Source organism: Morone saxatilis, unplaced genomic scaffold (assembly GCF_004916995.1).
Source record: "Morone saxatilis isolate NCDOM2014 unplaced genomic scaffold, NCSU_SB_2.0 Contig17, whole genome shotgun sequence".
Classification (NCBI taxonomy): Eukaryota; Metazoa; Chordata; class Actinopteri; family Moronidae; genus Morone; species Morone saxatilis.
In genome coordinates, this window is record NW_023339729.1 from 7,336,776 (window position 1) to 7,360,240 (window position 23,465).

The 23,465-nt window shown below is 41.7% G+C and overlaps 1 protein-coding gene across 1 annotated transcript; it reads left to right on the forward strand.

Annotated features, from left to right (window-relative positions):
* Window positions 1–381: 381 nt before the first annotated feature.
* Window positions 382–23,147, forward strand: ccdc85al (coiled-coil domain containing 85A, like). Its single transcript, XM_035659445.1, has 4 exons — window positions 382–1,059; window positions 2,321–3,419; window positions 19,874–19,931; window positions 22,107–23,147. Exons 1-4 carry the CDS (start codon window positions 814–816, stop codon window positions 22,123–22,125), a joined length of 1,422 nt encoding a protein of 473 aa, XP_035515338.1. The 5' UTR covers window positions 382–813; the 3' UTR covers window positions 22,126–23,147.
* The last annotated feature ends 318 nt before the right edge of the window (window positions 23,148–23,465 follow it).

Consider the following 23,465-nt stretch of genomic DNA (forward strand, 5'->3'; position numbering starts at 1 on the left):
GCTATATATTAAAATACACATGAATCACTAATTATAATCCAGCAGGCTAATGTAATTTCTGAAATAAGCCACTCTAAATGAGTAGTTTGACTTGCTTATCTATTTTTGATGCTAATGCTTTTGTACTTTTACAAAACATCTTGAATGCAGCACTTGTAACCGAGCATGTAACACTGTAGTCTTGCTATTACACTGTAGCATTTCACACAACTTGTTTGGAGTGTGTCTGAACATTAAGTGGCGCTGTAACCAAGCTTTTTTTTTCCTTTGGTGAAGCATATAAACCCCTGGAGGGAGAAAGCTAAAGAAAGCTAGAGAGAGAGAGAGAGAGAGACAGAGGGAAGGGAAGGGAAGGGAAGGGAGGGGGGCTTTCTGCCTGCACAGCGGACTCTCTCTCTCTCTCTCTCTCGCAGAGTGCTGAACCCACAGGCGGCAGGTGTGTGCACCGACTGTCCGCCCAAGCTTTCCTCACTTTTAGCACGTTTGGGACCGGATCTGGATGCTGCAGCGAGCCGATAAGTCGCAGTGCAACCCGGCTGCCCCACAGTACATCCCTGGCTGTGAGGATGTTGCAGTGATAAGACAGCAGAGCATCTTCTCTCCTCTGTATTGCACTGAGCCGGCATCGTCAGCTGTTGCTCTAGCAGAGAGTGGAAGAGTCGGGAGCAACAGAAAAGGCCAAACTATGCGACTGACTTTCTACCGGTAACCGTTTTCCACCTCAAGTCGACCGGAGGAGCGGATGCGAGCAGAGGTTGCCAACGATCCTCTGACTATTTTCTGCGCTTTGTCGGTGCCGGAGGAGCTGTGCCAATGGAGAAAGCGACTCCGCCGCCCCAGCCCCAGCTCCAGCTGTCGATAGCGAAGACTGAAAGTCCCGCTGAGGACATCTCCGGTCTGACTGACGAGGAGCTGCTCAAGTGGACCAAGGAGGATCTGGTGCGGCGGCTGAGGCGGTCTGAGGCCGACAAGATGAGCGTGATTCTGGACCACGGGAATCTCATCCGGGAGGTCAATCGCAGCCTCCAGCTTCACTTGAACGAGATCAGGGGGCTGAAGGTGAGGGGGGCGCGCATCGGTGAAGGATGAGATCATAGGTTTGGAGCGCACCTGAGAGCGCGCATAGCAGGAGGGATGTTCCGCTGTTTAGAGAGCGCCTCTGCAAACACGGTGTGGGAATAGTATCATTGAAGTTCACTGTGGCATTGTGTAGGCCTGTATGACAATCTGATATGGATGGATGGATCCATGTGTGCACATAGGCTTTATGGGCATGCTCAACCTAAGGCAGGCGTACAGTTTTCATTTAACTTTTACTGTGGCGATGGGGGATTAATTAACAAGGGGAGGGGTGTTTGTGACCAAAATCAATGACAAAATGTATCCCCACAACTCAGCTTAAAAAACACAGGGCAAGAACTGAAGAAGAAGGCATGTCCGTCTGTACATCTACAGCTCTGTTCATATGCCAGTGCTCAAATCTGGTGTCCAGATCTCTCTCTGTTCTAGGCACACACACCTCACATTCCTAGAATATCCCGGCTCATAAATCTACAGTATGTGCCATGCAATTTGCCTTTAGAACAATGTGGCATTTGCTTTGAAAGTATGCAAGTAACCTTTACTTACTGCCTTTATTTTCTGCGCTACTAACAAGAGGACTATGGCACGGTGTCTACAGTGTTTACAGTTACTGAGTACAGACTCAGCCTGAGGTAGCCTCAGATGAAGCACATGGAGATCATTTGCCTTTCTCTGCGACCTCGTCACCTCTCCACCCATGCAAGCTGCCTAATTACACAGGGAAGAGCTGCAGTGTAAGAAAGGGAGAGAGGGGGAGAGTGAGGATAGGGGGAGCACTTGGGAGGTGAGGAAGGGATGTTTAAGTAAACGTATAAAATGTTCAGGGTGTGTAATTTGACTGTTCTAACCCAGTCTTATTTCTGTGTGTGGCCTCTCCATCTCCTACAGAGCATTCTAATCTTCATTATGTACTTCACATTGAATGGTACACAGTGAGTGAGTGCTTTTATGGGAAAGACAGAGAGGATTAGGATTTCATTTCATTATTATTGCATACAGCATTTGACTGATATCTCCAAGAGCAGCAAAATGGATTGAAATTGGACAATGGTTGCAGCGATTTACTTCAGAGTTAAATGAATAAAAGACAAACTATTTGGTTTTGTGCCAAATCAAAAGCACATTTGTATTCTTTCTGCACTGATCAGCATTATTATAATGTTTGATGACTTCCTAATGCTTAGGCCTTATTTTAACTCTCGTTTCCTCTCGTTTTTTTTTCTTCTTTTCCTTGCAGGATATTAATCAGAAACTGCAGGAGGACAACCGTGAGCTGCGGGACTTGTGCTGCTTTCTGGACGACGACCGCCAAAAGGGCAAGCGTGTATCCAGGGAGTGGCAGCGCTTGGGACGTTACAGTGCCAGCATCATGCGCAAAGAGGTGACCCTCTACCTCCAGAAACTAAAGGAGCTGGAGCTTCGACAGGAGGAGGTAATCCGGGAGAACATGGAGCTGAAGGAGCTCTGCCTGCTGCTTGACGAGGAGAAAGGGGTGGTAGGTGGAGGAGGTGGCGGTGGAGTAAGTGGAGGGGGAGGGAGTGTAGGGATGGGAGGGTGCCGCAACTCCATTGATAGCCAGAATAGTTTGCTGCTGGTGCCTGGGCATGGGCTCCTGATGAGAGACGTGGGGGATGGGAGCAGCACCTCAAGCGCAGGAAGCGCTGACAGCTCCGATCACCCTCACCATAAGCAGCCTCACCTGGCTCCAGGGGGGGTTGGAGTCAGTAGTGGTGGGGAAAAGGGGAGCCCTGAGCTTGTGCACAAACCCAGGTGCAGCAGCATCAGTGGAATAGGAGGCGGAAGTGGAGGAGACAGGGAGGTGTCCAGCCCTGAGCACCCTGCTGGGCGCCACCGGAGTACAAGCCTGGAGTACCCATACACCCTGCCCCAGCTCTGCCGGCCCCGCTGCGGCTCCATATCCGTGCCTGACCACAGTCGAGTCATGCGGGGCCTCAGCCCGGAAAAATACGGGAGGAATGTGGGCCGACGCAGTCCGGAGCAGCACCCCAAGCACCACAGCTCTGATCTCCTCCTGGGCCAGAGGCAGCACTTCCTGGGCCAGGGAGGCAGCGGGGAGCTCTATCAGAGGCACCACAGGAGCAGCATTAGCAGTACTGGTTGTGGGAGCCCCGAGCCCCGGCTGGCACATTTAGGGAGCGCTGAGCACCATGAAAAGGGCTGTGTGGTCCAGGGGGGCAGCCCTGAAACTCATAGGCACCAGTACAGTATGAGCCCTGACCATGTGAAGTTTGGCAGCCCTGTGAGAGAGGGGCAGAGGAGGCCAGCTGGAGACGAGCTGTCACCACATCATCGGAGCATCTACAATGGCATGAATGGTAGGTGTGTATGTGTGTGTGTGTATGCATGCCAGTGTTTCTGTGTGAACTGGGTACACTGCTTTTCTTTCAACCCAACCTTACCCTAACTATACCAAGGTTCTTCACCCTAAAATGTTGTGATTGTGGACATTGTGTCCTCAAAAGGAAAGCTTGTTTCTATAATGTCACACACACAGACACACACACACACACACACACAAACATAGCTATGTGATATGCAATTGGAGTGTACTTATTTGATTGAGAAAATAGAGATACTGTTCCTCATTCTGACTGTTGCAAAATTTATTTAGCATTATTGATTTTTTTGGCGTCTCAAGAGGAATGTGGGTTGGCTCAGTGCATGAGAGAGAAAAGAAAGAGTTCAGAAATATTTATTTTACATGTCCTGTATCTAAGATGAACAGATTCAGCCCAAATGAACCCTGCTCAGATTTCAGTGTGTGGTGTAGCGTCGCAACTGTTGGCACACAAAAAGAGCCTCTCAGATAACAAATTGCCCCCAAATCTTTGCTGCAGTGATGCCCATCTCAGTGAGATCAGTGGGAGTTAAGGATGTCAGAGAGAAGGAGGAATATCAAAGTACCAACTTGGCTGCTGTTTAAATACCCCACAGTGGCTGATAATGATTTCTGGAGTCCGGGGGAAAAAAAGTGCTGAGTGGCACAGAGCTGGCAGAAGCTAAAGGACAAACTCCTCAAGGTGAAATATCTGCCTGGCTTTGCAATATGAAGCTGAAATTACAAGAGAAACAAAAACAGTCGAAACAGAACGGAGTAAATCCAACACTTACAGGAAGGATTTCAGTTACCGCATAAAGTAATGCCAGTAGTTTGGTGAGATTATGTGCTATTCTTACTAAATGGTGAGTCATTTATGCCTATTGATTATTTGGATTGATATGTTTTGTTGTGACAATTACAAAGACAGTGTGCTATCTTTGCTAACATTAGCTGACTTTAAAAGGGCAATCAACAGATTTAAATATGAAGTAATATTAATCAGTATAATAGTCGCAAGGAGTACTACTCAGTCATCTGTGGCCCTGCAGTAGCTTTGTCAAGTCTGAGAAAATAACCCTGGTGATTTAATTGTGATATCATCAGGGTTAGGGTTATCTCAGCTTGGGTTCTGACTGAAACTGCTGACAGAAAGTCTGTCATGTTGTGGAGTTTGAAAAGCATAGGTATTTACCAGACAGGGATGGTATAACAAAGACACAATAACAAAAGGTAGTGTTTTGGGGGCTTGATCCATACTAGAGACTAAAAGTCAGGATATCTCAACCTCTGTTGCTTTAACTGTGAACATCCTTTTTGTAAACTGTCTTTTTTAAGTCCTCACAACTTTATCGCTGATGTTCCCCTTTAAGTATTACAGTACAACCATTGTAGCCTCAAAAATGACAGTCCAGTAGTAAACATGCTCTCTCGCCAATTTGCAATCTACGGATTGCACCGGATTATTGTAAAGACACACAACTTTGATTTGGATCATCGTTCTATTTTAGCTCTCTGTGCACTCTCTCTATAAGCGATTTCAATCTTGATGTAACCTGAAACCCATATGATGTCTGCAAAAGGCCACGCCACATTAATGCCTCACAAATTGCACAGGGCACTCACTGGCCCTCAAGTCTGGTGGTTTGCCAACTGTGGCATAAATGTTGTGAACTTAGCTCAGAGTAAAATGCATGCACAAAATAGCCTTTAACCAGGTTCATAAAGACTTCATTAAGCCTGTGTGTGAGAGAAATCTGGGCCACCATGCCTCCACTGGCCTGACAAGGACACTCAATTTCCAGTGTCACAACTTGATATTTACAGGTCGATCAAGACATGTAATTAACCACTTTACTAGTTTGCTTTTGTGGTACAGACACTGAATTAATTGCTTCAAAATTTTGCTGACAGAATAAAATATACAAACACTGGACTGTAGACAATGAAGAAAAATAATAGATTTGTGAGGTAGGGGAAGTAAAGAGAGCAGCTTTGTGGCCATGCCCATGTGTGTCATCCACTGACCCATCCTTACTGCCATGTCCTTTTTTGGATGAAGAGGGAATTTAATTCCTGTGACGATGTAGTACACTCCACTCGCTTGGATTATCCTCTAAGCCCTTTGCACAGTATTATTTCATTTTTTATATATTTGCGTGTGTGTGATTTGGGTAGATGTGCCACAGTGTCCCATCCAGGGTCAGTGTAGCAGTGTAGGTTTTTATTCAGACAAATGAATGTCTCATGTTCACGTGCCACTCGACAGCACTAAAGGTCAGGCCATTTAAATTCCTGACAAAATCCAAAATGAAAGCAAAACAACAGTCTGACCTCTGCAGCCTTTTAATACAATCTGCTTTTGCATCTATTAATAATAATAATAATAATAATAATAATAATAACATTATGTATAACACTTTCCAAAAACAAGTTACAAAGTGCTTTACAAAGACATGAAAATAAGTTACCAGGTAAAAAAATAAAGGTGTAATTTAATCAGTAATAAGGATAAATAAGAAGTAAGTGGTATGAATTACTGAAACATTAAAAACAAGTAAACAGATTTTGGGAAGCTTATCACACATATCCTTCTTTATGTTTATAGTCAGGAGAAAGGCACTGACACCAAAATGAATAGAAGCGCTCTTACTGTGCTTTGTAATATGACAGAGATGTTCAGTTTTCTGCAAGAAGAAAAGAAGCCTGCATACGAATACCCTCTCATTTCAACAATACTTGATCCAGCAAACAACTGGTGATAAGTGGTGGAACTAAAAAAACATTTAGATAAATCAGTGAGTACTAACTGCATAAATTAGAGATGAAATAACTGCATGTCACTTTGGAATTTTACAAGTTCAGGAATGACAATAAATATTAGTTTGCCCATTTGAAATAATAGGCCTCTAAAGCCTGATAAGACTCAGTAGCCTATGTGATCTGACTGAGCAATACAAATAAACAGTGAACCCTTCAGTTCAGTTGTGACCCAGATCAAATATGTCAGTATTTCCATGTGATACATTCCCTCTTAGGGAAAGATAATCAGCCATGAACACTGTAGTCTCCTGACCCAGACTGGAGGGACGTTTCGCTAAGCCTATAGGATCTCTGCACTGCAGAGGGTCTTTTTCAAAAAGAGGAGAGACTTAATCATGTTTTCTGCTTTAGCAATCACAAGTTCTGCATATTAGCTTAAGCTGCTCAGATGATCAGGAGGAGAAAAAAAGGCTGCATGGGGGAAAAAAATCGGTACAGTGTGTGGGAGAACCTCTGCCCTTGTGAATGCCACATACACACACACGCACAGAGTGTAAAACAGTCACTCTACAAGCAAATATCACACTTGCCTGTCGTAAAGTCAGCCAATTGGTTTGTGGATTACTGTTTTGAAGCCTGGAGTTTGGCAATATGGCCGTCGCTATGTTGTTTTTTCAGAGCCAATGACAGTGATGTATTGCGAGTTGAGCTGCACTCATTGGCTGTGCTTTGTTTCAACTTGTCTATAGCAGTAAACAATGACGGCTTCCCCAGTCACACACGTTCTCATATCATAGATAAACAGCACACTAAGATTTGTTTCTGAAAATATTTGAAGTGAGAAATATGCATGGACTAACAGAATCTTGCTTCGTACTGCCTAGTTTGTTGTCTGAGTTTCATGTGGTGCGCTGGACAGAGTCACTGAGAATGACTTGTAAATCACAAAGTAGAGCATACACTGCGTTATCATATATTTTACTCTAAATGGAACTATAATTTCAAAAAGAACATCATGCTGTATGGACGGAAAACTAGCAATTGAAACTAGCAATTGAGACCATAAACTGTTTACTGAGCTAAGGCTGAGCTAAGGCTTTTTTGCAGCTCAAGGACCTGCCCCCTGTTGGCTATTAGAAAGAATGCAGGTTTAAGACACTTTTGCTTTTGCTTCACTTCACAGAACCGGAAGCTCTGGCCACTAATTTACCAGTACTGTCTGGAAAAAGCTCTTCATTTCTAGCCAGCGACCACTGATTTTGCCGCCTGAAATGACGACTGTTAGCAGATTTTATCAGCTGTAACTAGCTAGCTAAATAATGGTAACTGAGTTGGTTGAAAACTCACTGTCTGAGGGTAAAGCTGTCTGAGCCAAAAAGTCTGAATCTTCACCAGTTAACTAATGATCTATGTAGAACAGTGGTCCCCAACCTGGGGGTTGGGACCCCCACTAGGGGTCACCTAAGCTTCATGGAGGGTCGCAAGGGTGTAAGGGTGTAAGAAAACTTAAACATATATACACAGTAGGCCTCTCATATCTCAGCATTTCAGAGAACTAAATGAAATTGTCTGTGGGCCAATATTAATTGTTTGTGCAACTACTACTGGCCCATATTCGTGTGAACTAAATATACAAGAGTAGTCTTATGTCACTGTTTATAACACAGTATCTTTATCCTTTGCTGGACGAGCTGCTGTAAAAAAATATTGGGCCATATTATTATCATAGTATTCCCAGTTCTCGCTACACCCTTGGTGGGCAGGTTTGAAGGTCTGAATCCAGGCAAATCTTTTGAGAATGAGGCTTTGAGAAGTAAACTTAATGCTATCATGAGTAGCTTACGGGTTTGCTGGAGTATAAACTTACCTAAATCCAATAAAGACTATAAACTCTGATACTGTATCATCCAGGAAAGGCTCCCGTGCCGTCAGGAAATACTACAGTGGATGTCCAATGAACAGGAGTTCTTTTAAGGTATAGCGGTCACTTAAACAAATATATATATCTTTTTTTCTCTTTGAAATAAGTGTCTGTTGAACTTTTGCATATTCATGTCTAACTCCTCTTGGTGCTTTTCAATTTAATGAGAACTGACAAACACTGGCAGCATGATTCTCTATTCTTGAGCATAAAATATCTGATCGAATTAGCAAAGATCATCCCACTGTCTCATTAACTCTATTAATCTTTATAATTGTAGCATCAGTTCAGACTATCTAGCTCCTCCGGCTGTTGTTTAGAAGTGATGCTGCCTGTCAGGGCAACAGGAAATCATCACTGAAGCTTTGGCCACAGATAATGTTCTCCCTCCCCACTGTCACTGAGAAAGCCAGGCTAACTCTCTCTCCTTCCCCCTCCTCTCTCTGTCTCTCTCTCCCTCCTTCCATCCTAATTGGCTGCCGGTGTGAACAACCAGCTGTCGGACAGAGAGAAAACTCTGATTACAAAGCCCTCTTTCTGGATGAGGCCGGAGGATGTACTGTTTGCCAGGCTGAGCTGAGCAAAGAGGGTTGAGGAAGTATTTGAGTGGATTACTGGTTGTTTTCTTCCCCTCCTTCTCCCTCTCTGTCTTCTGTCTTCCTCTCTGCAACACATCTTCTCCTTTTCCTCTGACTCCACTCTATCCTCTTCTTCCTCACGCATCTGCCATGGCGATGGATGGAAAGCATCCCCTTGACAAATTGTGAAGTCTCACAGCCTAAGCGGCAAGAAGAAACTCAAATGTTTGTCACAGCTGCTTGGCATGAACGGATTTAGGGGAACATTAGGCTGCTGTAACTCGAATGGATTAGTATTATTACCAGATAGCTTCATCTGTGCTTCTACATCCTAGCTTTAGCTTTCATTACTAGTTCAACTTGCTGAAGTGGCATGGTATTGTGTAAACTGACTTGTTCAGACTCATAATCCTGTGTTTCAGTCAACGAGAAAGACTATTTAAAACGTTCTGTCGTTGCATTTTTCTTCAAATAAGAATAGCAGTATTGTGTGATGTTTTTTTAGAATTTAACAGAGTGAAGGAATGAGAGATTAAAAACTCCAGAGATAGATAGAGTTGGCGCCATCAGAGACTTGCTTTTCTCAAGGTGCATGTCTTCATCACAACCCTGCAAAGGGGAAATGTTACTTTTAAATGCTATCATGGCATTTGAATTTGTAATCACACCTGAGACCAATTATCCCAAACACCCTTGCCTATAGGCCATCATAGCAGCCATTTACCAAGGAGTGCATGATTAGGCATTTTGTTTATCTACCCCTGGTGCATATCATTGTCATTTTTAATCAAGCCGCCGTCAGCTTCGTCTCTTTAAAACTTGCTTCTTCTGGATGGAGCAAAGAGTCGTATGTATTGCCTATTTGCTGTGTGATGTTCAAACAATGCACGATGCAATTACTTTTTTTTTTGGTACCCGTACCTGCCAAACACAACAGTAATGTCAATGGGAAATAGAGTGTGAAATGTCTCCAGCAAGAGAAAAGAAAAGTATGTTTGGCATGGCTAAATTATGAATTAGGGAGAGGCAAGGAGAATGATTACTGCAGATATAGTAAAGATGAACATTTACAATGTTATGAGTGTGTGCTTGTGCAGCACTCTGATGTATGCGAATGTTATTGTTTTCCTGTAAAAAAAAAAAAAAGAAAAGAAGAAAAGCTTAAAACAGATCATTCAGTCTTTATTTATGAACATGTGGAGCAGGTAACCGTTGTAGGATGTTCCCAAACATTTCCCCCCACCAGCAGCTCCTAAGTAGCTGTGTGAGTTATGAAGGAGGCTGCTTGGCATGTACTAGCGTCGCTCCAGCCCAAACCCCAGAGGTATGTGACAAATGTTCCACAGTAGCCCCAGTCATCCGGTAGACACGCAAACCCAACGGAATGAAGTCTTTGTCCTCTTACACTGTGCCAATGGGGAGCGGCCCACTGAGCTGAGAGGAAATTAGCTTGCTAGGCCAGGTAATTAACTGGAAGTTGAGTGGCTGCCATGTATGAGGGCAGCACTGGGCCTGAGGGAACCTCTGTCAGTCCCAGAGTCACCAGCAGTAACCACATTTAGCTATGTTACATTTACTTCAGCTGTAGCTGTGTGCCATGCTGAGAGCTGGCAGTCTGAGGGTATCAGGTGATCAGGTGGGAGTGAAGGAGGGTGGTGAGTGGACAGATGAAGCTGAGTGCATCATGTGCTGTGTGCAGGCTTTCATTGAGCTGTGTCTTACTTTTTGGCTAGGAAGAACTGATGTCCATGTTTTTTTTTTTAGTCATACTGACTCAGTTTGATGAGTTATTTCAATGACTGTATATTCAGCCTGAGTGAGTTGGCTAAGAAGCATTAACAGAGAAATTAATACGAGTATCTTTAGGTTACCTCTTTATCTTTGTAACTTTGTGTGACTCAAAGCAAGTCTTTATTTGCTGAACAGCAGCCACTGTGGCCAGATGTGACAATTTTGAGATAATGTTAAAATGTTAAAGCACAGAGAATGAGTAGCACAGGTAGAGAACAGTCAAGAGTACAATGGTAATGTCCATGAAGGCATGTTTTGTCATATTAAGAGTAGTACAATATATATGTTTTTCTTATGCACAAAGTAAATCCATAAAATTTTTGCCTGTGTTGAGATAATTTTGATATGTTTATAAAAAGTTTATAAAAACGATCTTCAAAAACAAAGAGGTAAAAAAGAAATAAAAAATATACATACACCATGTGAGCAAATCCAAATCCCAATATCTTGTAATTCTATGCTTGCCCATTCTCTAACATTATAAAACAAGCCGCAGGATTCTAATAAACGGTGAGAAAAAGGATGAGGGGATTGTCATTGATGGTCATTAAAGGTCCATAATCCCCTGAAATTAAGAATTTTTGTGTTTTATGTGTCTTAGTTTGAGCCATGTTTATCTACAGAGGTCCACCACGTCGAACCACCATGTGTCTACAGTAGCCCACTGACTTTAGCTTTAGGACCCTCTCGTGTTTTCCCCTACTTGTGGCCACCGTAGTTTCTCCTACATACAAACTTCACAGCAGATGCCACTAAATTCTACACACTGTTTTTTTAATGAAAAGCAAAGTCCTTTTTAAAGTTAATCACTGCCTTATTATCTCACTGCTGTTCTCCAGCAGTGACACGACTCCCTGTGGCATACCAGGTGCCAAATACCACACAAGCAATGTCCTGTCTGGTCCTAAATAAGCCATTGCAAATATTTATGTAATGAACACCTATGTCTGAATGACAAAAAGCCAAACAGATAGATGAAGACAGCAATCTTATGTATTCCATGTCTGAAAAGGAATTAAAGTTTGCTGACTTTAACCACCAGAAGCTACTGGTCATACGAGGCCAGGTAAGGTAGTGCTGGCAAACCCCTGGGTGCACTGAATTGAGTAACAGTACATTTAATGCTTATGAATTCAACTTTTAATCAGGAAGAGAAACAATGTGTTGTTTCTTCTCTAAAAAGTTGCATCGTCTCGCTTTAATGCTCGGTCAGATTAGCATGTCTGTGGCGCCTGTCTGTCATGCATTCCTATCACTGATCAAGCAAGCTTTGCTGCTGCCATCGCTGTGATGATTTTTAGAGCCTCACCATCTGTTAAAAGAAAGTGAGATAACACATCGAGACCACAATATGTCAAAACCGCTTCAACTGACATCATTATTATCCCTCCCTTACACAACACCCAGGATGTAGTTATCCATTTCCTGGGGCATAAATGTATCTGCTGCCAACATTGTGCATTATGTGCATTTGATGTAATGTTTTTCCTGATGAGAATGACAGCAAGGCACATGTGCAGCTCCCATTACTGCGAATGGATAGGCTGATCCTACCAATGTAAAATGATTGGCACCGCAGTCATTACATTTATATCATTATCTCTTACTAGTTCTCTTTGAGAGATGTCTTTTGGTCTGTGAGATTTCCTCTCAGAGATATTGAAATCAATTTCACTGTCCCCCACTGCTCCAGACTGACTGGCTCATTTCCTGTACTGTTACAGCAAAAGGTACATTTAATTACCTCTTTCATCTGGCTTTGTGAGAGCTTTAGCTGCAGGTAAAACATGTAATTGTGAGAATTCTTGGGTCGCTTTGTGCTGAAGTAGATGGTCATTGGCTGTGCTGGTATGTTACTTTTTTAATAGTTTCTCTAAATGTAGGCCGATGAATTTTAAAAATGCACTGCTTTTGTTTGCAATCCTTTTTAATGGAAGTGCTAAAAATCCCACTTTCACTTCTTTAATGTGAGAAGAGTTGTGTGAAACGTGCAGTATTTTAAGAGCAGAAGGATGTAAATTTATGTTCACACCTAGATGTGACCCCCGAAGGCTCCGTACACCAGCGTTAATGTCAGCTCCTTCAGGATTTATCTGACGAAATGTTTCCTAAATTCTATATTTCATGGCATTGTTCCGAAACAAACTGCCTCAAAAAATGTTATATCTGATGCAATACACTGCATTATTTTCTATCTGAATACAAAGGGCTTATTAACATGACACAGCTACAAAAGGATTAGTTGATTTCATTAGAGAGGGGAGAGAATTCGTGTAAACAAGTCTCAGCCTCAGGACATGGGTCATCAAGGTCCGAAGGCTTGTGGGAGTTGAGAAGACAGAAGTCATTAAATGCAGATCCTCGGTGCTAGACGAAGCAGCAAAGAATTCTGGGACACTTAAAATCCTTCATCATTTACAGTTGGTGAAATTACCAATATTGCATCGCATCCCCACTCATCTGAGCCACACGCATACACACCACAATCTTCTAGACACCACTGTATGCCCAGCCTGTTGTATTATTCAACAGCATTGAGGAGTGATGGGTGGTGACATGTTAAAATGGGACAAGAGCAGTTTATCTTGCAAATGTCTGTTTAAATATTTAATTTACCTTTGAGAGTCATAGCAGAATGCATACCACACCGATGTGACTGACAACATGGGCCCATGTAAGAATGTGGAGGGATGATGTGGGGGCCTGAACATGGAGGACAAAAGCAACAAAAGGCGAGTTAAGGGCTGGTGTTGTGACAGCACTCGCTTCTATAAATCTTTCTGGCAGTATTCTGTTTTTTCCTGCTCTGTTCATCTCTCTCTGATTGATTTCAGGACAAACATTCAACATTTTAGTGTCCATCCATCAACTTAAACGAGCATGTGTATGATTACTACAAAGCACACACATTGCTGGTAATATTCAAAATGTGACGTATGTACTCCATGTATGAGTTTGCATGCGGTTGCATGAGTGTGCTCTCCCTTTTGATATAGATGTGTGTATGTCTGTCTGTGTCCCTAAGATCTCAAAAGCAAAATAACTACACACACACACACACACAAAACCACACACACAGCCCTTGTAGGCTTGATCAGCCTACAGGGCACCAATTATCCAGCTCTACTTCAGTGAGTTTCATGCTCTCATCTCTCCACAGTCTACTTCAGCCTCACAGCGAGCCAAACTGCAGAAACCACAGCTTCTAGTTATTTGCTGTTCCTACCTGCTGCCATCACTCACTTCATTACAGTTCTTACACAGTAGTCAGAAGATATTACATTAATTATAGCAGCATGAGCGCTTTTGCTCTCATATTCCTGTATCTTTATACTCTGCATGGTCTAATGTTACAACAAATGTGAGCTTAAGTAGTACAAATGCAACACTAGGAAGGATTTATGTGAAGATTTTATCATTTTATCAGCCTAAATCAACAAAGAAGAGACAGATAGACGCAAGTCTGAAAATCGTGTTTTGTGAATTAGGTAAGTACACATTATAAGGACACCAAATGGGTTAAGGAAATATAGCTACACTTTAATGTTGTTGAATCCAGCTCTTACAAGGAATAGTTCTACACTTTGGGAAAGATTCACATTCTTCCCAAGAGTCTTATTCTCACAGCATTGTTATTGAGCCAGAGCCAGGAGGCTGTTAGCTTAGCTTAATATAAGGATTAACTCTTGTGAGACCACAAAGTGTTGTTTTTACATTTCTGTTTGGATTAAACAAACAAGGCACAATGTGTTCATTAGTGAGATTGAGAGGTTCTAGTGGGCAGATTTGATAGAGCCAAGCTAGCTGTTTCCCTGTTTGCTGTTTGCTTTCAGTCTTTATGCTAAGCTAAGCTAATCATTTCCCAGCTCCAGCTCCATACTTAACACAAAGACATGACAGTGATATTGACCTTCTCATAAACCTCTCTGGAGATTATTGTATTTTCCGAAATCTGGAATGATTCATGACTCACCAACTTTAAATATATTGTCCCTTTTTGTTCATTTAGTGTCCTTCAGTGCTGGTTCAGTGATTTCTGGATATTAAAATTCAAAAGTTGCCCTTCATTTCCATTTAAAGCCATTGTAACTTTTCCTGCTTTAACTACTGTAACAAACCACCCAATCTCACAATAGTGTAATGACTTTAAGCATGGCAACCAATTTGTTTATGAGTTTAAAAATTCCATTTTATACAAAGTTTACCCTGTACTTGTAAGTTTATTGATTTAAATCAGACAAGTCACCAGGGTCTCTCCTACACTGACTGACAGCTAATGCATCCATGACTGACAACCAGTGGAGTCAATCAGCATGTTGGAGCTACAGTCAATGACCAAAGAGATGAAATTCCCCAGACCCGAAGTGGTATCGACTTAAAGACTGGGCCTTTTTGTGAGACATTGTTAGCCACCAACCAAACACTGACTTGACTCCATAAATATCCTGCAGTTTTTTTTCCACTTGCTGTATGTGCAGTGGCCACACATAATCTCTGTATTATGCATTCAGAAGTTGCCCTCTTGCTCCAGAGTTGCACATAACAACACTGACTACAGCTGCCTGAGGGACGTCAAGACAAGCAGCCCTCCTGTCAGGCAGCCCTGCTGACTGACTGACTGTCTCTCTGATTGTCTGACTGACTGCTATCTAAATGGAAGGTCACTGATCTACCATGCATCTCCACAGGCTTTCCTGCCCAGCCAGCCTGAATAATTTATGTGGCAGATTTTTAGGAGATCTGAGGGAATGGCCATGTGAAATTACCTCGCATTGATCCTGTAAGTTGAGAGAAGAGGGGGGGGGGTGATAGATAAAAGAGGGTTGAGGGATGAGCAGCCCTGAGGAGAGGAGCCTCATGTGTTTACTGGCTTGATTCAGACATCAATAACAACTTAAATTACCAGTTTTGACAAATAATACAGATTTACTAGAGATATACCACTCCACTTTTTCCAAAGCTGCCTTATTTTTATTGATTGGATCCCAGCTTCCTTAATTAATTTTTCAAACTGATTTCACCAATTTCCATGAAACAAAGCAGATCTGATTTTTCTTAAGAGCAACTTTAAAAAACGGTCTTGAATCTCTTATACGAACTAAAACATTATGAGTTATATAGAGTTAATAATTGGTGTCTGGCTGCAAAGGGAAAAGGGTTTCCCATCCGGAACAGTGATTTATTCATTGTGGGAGCCGCGTCTCCCCAGCCAATCTCACAGATCTCTTTGTGGGGAAATTTAGAGCCTTTCACTCGAGCTCTGGAGTACAGAGGTGGAATTTAAGGGAGCTTAGGTCCCACATTATTCTGGAGTAATCACATTATCTATATACTCTGCCTCTGACCCACACAGAACCCCCCTTCCCTCGACACATCTCTCACATCCCGTTAAATCCAATTTGGTTTTAATGCCCTGCCCATAACTAAATCAACAAACATCGTCCAAGTGTGCTGTATGTTTTCTCACTTTATAACTCTCCTTGAAAAGGTCACGGTTGCTGGCTGGAGTTCAGAATAAGCAAGTTTTATTCGACATTGATTAGTTCCCTTTAAAGGGATCCTTTGCATTTTGGCACATGCCTGCTGTGTGTTAACAGGACTGCTCCATCACAAGACAGCAGTTTGTAATCTTGTGACCTCTGTGTGTGTGTGTGTGTGTGTGTGTGTGTGTGTGTGTGGCTGCTGACTGCAGACAGAAAATCCATTTAAGCTAATTGTTCTTGTGCTTGAGCGGGTGAGGTTTGAGTCCTAAGACCAAGAACTGAGTTAGGCTGATGCGTTGAATAAGAAACTGTATTGTTTCTGTACTGGCTGTTGCCTCAAATCCTTCTTTAAGGCCTGGCTGACATGTGTTTATTATGAGAACTAATCTGGAACACATCTGGAACTAATCACATTGTATAGTCCGCCTAATATTTATTTTGCACTAGTATAAGCTACATAAATTAATGTTTCAGAATCCTGGGATCAATCCTAAAACACATTCAGAAAAAACGCTGGGATGTCATTGTTAGACCGTTCTATGTTCATCTATCAGCTACACTTCCTGTACACTTTCTGTGTTTGTTTCTGTCGGGAGGCTCTCAACGGACCACACCTGCGAGGCGATGGTTCGGGGACACATGGAGACAGCCAATAGGCCAGAAGGCTACTTTTTAGATAGCCTTGCTGGTACAGTAAAAGAATGTAATGCTAAAAACAACAGTGAAGAGGCACAAAGCTTTAACACAGATGTTCTTGGAAAACTAGTACAAGTTTGTACAGCAAAGGAAGACACGCAGGAAAGCTCAGCCTGCTGAAATGTGTCCATTGTAACATTTAACAAATAAATACATATTTTTGATAACATCTTAAGCTTGCACAGGCAAGAAAACATGCTATATAACCCTGTTGGTCATGTGACCCTCCCCTTGCAGTTAGTGGTCTGTGTTGGTGTTAGTCAGGGTTCTCACATGTCCTGGAAAACCTGTACATTTAGAGACTAGTTTTTCAGTCATGGAAACACCTGGAATTTGATTACAATTTCTGTAAAAAAAGATTAATTTTACTTGATTGGAATCGTTACTTATGGGCTGTGGCCATAATGTTATGGTGAGAGGAAAACTGTTGTAAACGTTGTCCCACATAAAACGCTGACCACCTACCTGTAATAAACCTGAGACACTTAATCATGAACCTTGGATCAAGTTAATACTAGGCTACTAGGCAAGTGCTGTCCTGTATTGTCAATAAAAACTCCTGGAAAAGGATTTCTTTAAAAGAGTGGGAACCCTGGTTATTCTTTTAGAAGGTAGAAATTGTTGACAGTTGACAACATTAAGGAAATTGGAGAAAAGTCCCTTCTTTGGAGTATCTAGCAAAGCTATTTCCACTGTAAATCTTCTGCTCAGAGCAAACATTGGTCTCTATCACAGTGAATGAAAAGCATCAAGCATGTTTGCAAATTAATATGGACGTCCCAGACAAGGCTGTGAACTCAAGAACAGAGTGGACACCAACCATGTGTTTGTTATGAAAATTCATCTGGAAAACATCTGGAACTAATCACATTGTACAGCGGATACCCTGCTTGGCCCAATAGTAATTCTGTACTAATATCACCAGCGAATATTTAAAGCTGATTTATAAGGAATTTTTCATTCATTGTTAGATTTGATAAGTGCTGATTTTATGTCTGGCATCAATCCAAAACCAAACTGCTGGGATGTCATTGCACGACCACTCTAAGTTTGTATCGATCCATCAGAGCATGTTCACACAAAGTCCTGCTTTCAAATGCACCGTCTAAACAGCTATCAGCTACGCTTCCTGTAGGCGTTCTGTGTCTTTGTTTGTGTTTGTGTGTTGGGAGGAAATGAGATGTGATCATGTATTTACCTCCCTCTAACTCGTCTATGAGCTCTGCTTTAGCTGTGAAATCAATTCCATTCCACACACCCCGACCTCCAAATGAAAATACCCTCTAGCCCACCACTGCATCCCCCGACTCTTTAAAGGAGTTTTCATATCTGTGCTGTCTTGCCTCATCCCCCCCCTCCATGAAGATAAACAGAGAGAGGGAAGGGGCAGGGAACTTAGTGAAGGTGGATACTGGAATCTTTCGCAGAAGTCGGCGGTCACAAGAGCGTTATGAATGTTTAATGAGAGATGTTAGCGCGCCAAGGAGAGGAAATGTGCTGAAAACATGATTATGGGCTCATGGGGAGGAAACCGTTGGTGGAGAGAGAAAAAGAGAGATATCAAGCAGGGTAGCAAGGATAAAAGAATTGTTTTGAAGGGCAGAGGAGGTAAAGAGGGATAACGTTTTTTTTTTTTTTTTTAAGCTTGGACCGCTTAAGGCAAAGGCATTTTTCCACTTCTTAACCGAACCGAGTTCTGACCAGATGTGCTCACAGAGCCAGAGTATGAGGGCAAACACTGTGTGTGCTGTACTTTATAACAGCTTTAGATTAACACCATTTTGTGTGACAGTAACAGTTTTTCTGTCAAGCAGAAGTAAAGCAGCACAGGAATCTTCAGTCAAGGATGTCAAGATAGAGTCAATGGCTTGCCTTGTTTAAGGACAATAAGGGGGAGTGCGATAGTGTGATGTCTTACACTTACAAGTGTGAGAGAGCAACGCTGAACTTTTAGTGGACAAAGCTGTTTAATCATGCGCTCCTTAAGCAGAATAAATCCTCGTTTCTGTCTGCCCGCCTTTGTCTCCTGCTATTGTTCTACATTATCTGTTAGTCTTAAATTTGATACACTTTGAGATTAAGGTCCAGATAAATCACTCTGCCTGTAGGTGTGCCTGTAGGTGTGCATGTGTGTGTACATTGGGATTCACATTTAGCCACCCTGTGAAGGTTGTTACCACTCTGCTCGCTGTCACTTGCACCATTGCAGCAGAGATTGAAACATACGAGGGGGAAATGTGGAACAGTTGTAAATGCTGCTCTGTACAACACAACATAAAGTGGTGGCCATGGACCTGATGGTGTTTTTGAGTGTACTATTTATTTTTAGTGAATGCAGAAAGCTCATCTACCTACCCATCTAGATGGGTTCTTTTGTCACACTATAGAAGAAAAGGGTAACACACATCTCTATATGAGATGTAAAATGCAGTACCGTCTGTGCATTAAGTATGGTAACAGCCTAGAGGCAATTAGCTTAGCTTAGCATAGAGACTGAAAGCAAGGGGAAACGGTTACTGATCAGTGTTAAAAAATCCACCACAAGCTCACTCATTAGCATGTTATATCTTTTTTGTTTACTCTGTTCACAACTAAAAATGTAACAGTAACTGTAGTAATGTTTTTGTAAGGACTGTCTCATTCTAATACTAACAACTGAACTTTGGAGAGAGCCATGCGAGCCGTTTCCCACTGCTTCAAGTCTTTTTGCTAAGCTAATCGCCTCTGTCTGTAGCTCAGAATTTAAATATATAATATTCATAGGTACAGTATGCTTTCATTTGTGTATAATCTCCCTCAAAATAAAAAAAAAGTGTTTTCATTAGAATGAGCTGCTTTTTTTGTGATTTACGCGGCCACCGTAGTTTCTCTTACACTTGACATATCGACCTTAACTCTCTGCAAAAAAGCTAGTTGTATTTTCCCAAATTCCATGGTATTCTGTTATATATGGTTGAGTGAGTTTTTGAGTGGTGACCAGGACATGTTCAATAATAAATATTCCAATTTTCACCTTTTGCATACATTTCCGCTGATAACAAAACTGTTCGCATCCATCACCATGTTTTATTAATGAGTCATTTTCCCTTGTTTTGGCAGTCTAAACAGACAGACGTCAGCTCTAAATCATTAGATTAATGACGCTCTTTTCTCTTGTCAAAACAACACATTTAAAACTCGTCTCTTCCTCTGTCTCTTTCCCCATCTCTCTTTGTCACAGCATTGATATCAGCCGGCTGCTGCACCAACAACTGTAGAAATGTCAAGCTCTGGGACAGGTAAGAACCACTCTCCACCTTCTTTCTTTTACATAAATCTCTTTTCTGTTAATTAGAGTCTTTGAGAGGAAAAGAACAACCAATGAAGGTCACTGTGTGTTCTTTCCATGAGGACCCATAATCCAGTAATTAGCTCCCATTATTCTATTTTACCATACAGTGTGCTTCCCTTAGCTGGAGTCTTGACACATATTTACATTTAACAGTTAGCTTGGAGGGTGTTTGTGACTGATAAAACAATGACAATTAGAAATCTCTCAGTCAGAAATGTACTAAATATTTGAATGTTTTGGCTGTTCTCTGGCTAATCGTTAGTTGATCAGCATAACATCTGAATTATATTCTGTTGTGATGCTGTGTCATTGCAGGGTCGCTCCTTGAGTTAGTCCTGTGTACTGGCCCCAGATGAGTAATGTGTTTGCATGCTTGTTCTGGCCCAGGTGTAATCACAGTGGGTTTACAGTGGGGCTACAGAGTTAGAGGTGACCCTATCCTGTCCCCGAGTGTATCCTACATCTTCAATCAGGCCTCAGTGGGAGGTCGAGATGGCTCTGTTAATATTTAATGACTGCAAGACAAGACACACCTCCCCCTACTGGATAGTCCCCCCCAGCCAGAACACACGCACACACACAACCACATATAATCATAGGCATAATTCACACACATTCTCATGGTTGTTCTGCCATACATGGTGACCTTTTCTACTTGTGGATTAAAGCTTCCTTCTTTTCTTCCATATTAGTCGTTTCAATTCACTATTCCTTCTATGCATGTGGACCAGAATCCATTTATTAACAACCTATTAACATTAACTGCAGACTTGACGGAATATTGTAAGAACCTTAAGAAAGATTACCTTCAAGGTTAAATTCCGTATTTGTGTTGGTATGAGAGGCTGCTGCTTCAGTTTCAGGGTCCCGGTGTTGTGCATGCGGCTCACTGTCACACTGTCATGGCTTACTGGGGCACTTGAATAGAGCGGCGACATTGTTAATGTTATTAGTAACACCTGTGCTTTTCCCACTATGTCACGTCAAGATGACTGCTGTGAAATGGAGAATTATGGTGGAATTTTATCTGTTTGTATTGCTAATGGTTGAGTATTCATCAGCATGAAATTGAGTAATGCTCTTTTGGAAATGCATTGCCACGCAGAATGTTAGTGGTGCTTACTTTGCAAGCAATTATTCATCAAAAATAATTGTGGTCTAGACTTCCTAAAAAATTCATTTAGCCTAACCAAGCAAAAAGAAAATAGGTTCATTTAATATCACTATTACACATCAAATATCAGCCATATCAGCTGATAAATAATCAGCCATATGAAATACATTTACATTACACGTTCATGTAACACAAAGAAATAAATATTTTTCCATCATTTTATTTTTCAAGTTGCTATACAATCACTATATAATCATTAAGTAAATTGAGTTGTTAGCATATATAAGTGTTTATTTATGTATTTGGCAACAACTGTAACTGCTCCTGTGGGCGCCTATAAGTGGTTGCTGGTGTATAAAAAGAACATGGGTGACAATATAGTAAAACACTTGTCCTTAAATCAGCTTACAACCACATTATAATGTGTTATAAACCCTTATTACATGTTTATCTAGCTAACTGTTTATAAATGCTTAATGGGTTGCCTAAAGGGTTAAAATCAAACCTTACCAATTTTTGCTGTAACTGAAGAACAGTGAGAGAGCTCAGAGGCACCAAGGAGCACCTTGGGATATGCAGTTTGTGACGACTGACTGACTTGCCTTCTCGCCAACTGCAGAGTTCATAGTTTAATATAAAGTTAAACCAATTCTAATAATGTACATTCATAAAGGATCTCAATACTATCTACAACTAAGTAATTAGTAAACAATGTATTGACCATTAAGCCTTTAGTTGTTGTTGCACCTTTTTCATAATTTTATAGTTTTTAACTGAATAAATAAAAACTAAACAATTATGTGAAAGACGGACAAATGGACAAATGAATAATTAGCAGATAATGTCAATGGCCAACCGGATGTTTGCTCAAGAAATATTATATATACATTTGGTACATTTGGTCTTTCCGGTTTATCAACTCAGTCAAGGATCAATAATGCCCCACAAAAGTTATACTGTGATAATGATGAGATCTCTTTTTCTTGTTCTTCTTCTATTCCTGTGCAGCTTTGATGCCTCCTCTTGACCCCTACTTGACCAGCTAGGCTCCTCAAACGGAGGGGGGGTCGCAGTGGTACAGCCCTCCTGCATCTCTGGCCTTGACAGACACGAGGGCCCCCGGACGCCACCCTCCGCGGCTCCAGATGCAGCCTCATCCGTGTCCAAAGCCCTGAAACAGCCTGCCTCCATGTTTTCATTTCTACATATCGAGAGTTTGAGGGAAGGGGGGGGGAGTTTCGGGGAGAATGCTATTAGTAAGGATGGGAAAACTTGTGAAGACTGCCACAGCTAAATGGATTAGAGTGGAAATCTCTCCCTGCCAACTGTGACACGGCTACCTCCCAGAGAGCACCCAGAGGAAGGGAGGGACGCCGGGGAGCGGTGAGAGAAGATGAGGAGAGAGGATTCTGCACTGTTTGTGCCGCTACCCTCTGTTTACAAATGCAGATCATTGGTGGAGAAGCACATAAAGTAAACTTTCTACACCCCGCTGTTCTTAATTAATTTCCCACACTCTTCCCTCGATCTCTTTCTCCTATTTCCCTCCCTGTTTTTCCACTCTCTCCCCCGTCTCCTTCATCTCCAGATATCCATCCTCTCCAACGTGTGTAATGAGACTGGTGTAATCTAATGTTCTGTCTCTCGGTCTCCAAATCCAGCCGATCACAAGATTGCCATCATCTTCAACTTTTTCAGCCATTTTCAAGTGAATTTAAAAACAAAACAAAAAACATATTTGTCAAAGATGTTCTAGCAAAGAAAAAAACAACAACCTCTTCCTGTGTCTTAAACCAACATGGTCACCATTACTAGCTGCTGACAGATGTTCTAGTTCTATAAGATGCAATGTTCAGGTGTAATTTTTCTTTTTTGTATTATCTTCTTGCTCCCTTAAAGCGCCTATATTGAAGCTGGGGATAAGATTATACGTTTCTCCATGTTGTTTTTTACAAGGAAGTAAAGTCCAAGTAAAAAGTAGTTTATTGGATTAGTTTTCTATATATCTATATATAAATATAATATGATTATTATTTTTGACTTACTGGTATTAGAACTATTATATGAAGATGCATATGATATATATCAAATAATAAACAGAATTCTTTATGTAAAAGTGCATCACTTGTTCAGGTTTTATTTCAGTGTGCTGAAATTACTCGGAGGTGGGCGTGTGCTGACCTTTGACCCTGCAGTCACAAAGGTCACATTGGAAACACTATGAAGCTAATTATGAGGTTAGGAAAAAGATCTATAAGTCACATTCAGCAGCAGTGACAAAAAAGGATCAGAGTATCTCTGTGTGGTAAAGAATAGACCAAGAAAATTATAGTCAAACTCTAGCACACACCTCCTGACACATGTTAA

Bases quoted from the DNA above. Each gene is read 5' to 3' on its own strand.
- ccdc85al (XM_035659445.1), top strand. From the start codon at position 814: ATGGAGAAAGCGACTCCGCCGCCCCAGCCCCAGCTCCAGCTGTCGATA. The intron at 1,060-2,320 runs GTGAGGGGGGCG...TTTTCCTTGCAG, and splicing joins ACGAGATCAGGGGGCTGAAG to GATATTAATCAGAAACTGCA. The intron at 3,420-19,873 runs GTAGGTGTGTAT...TCTTTGTCACAG, and splicing joins CATCTACAATGGCATGAATG to CATTGATATCAGCCGGCTGC.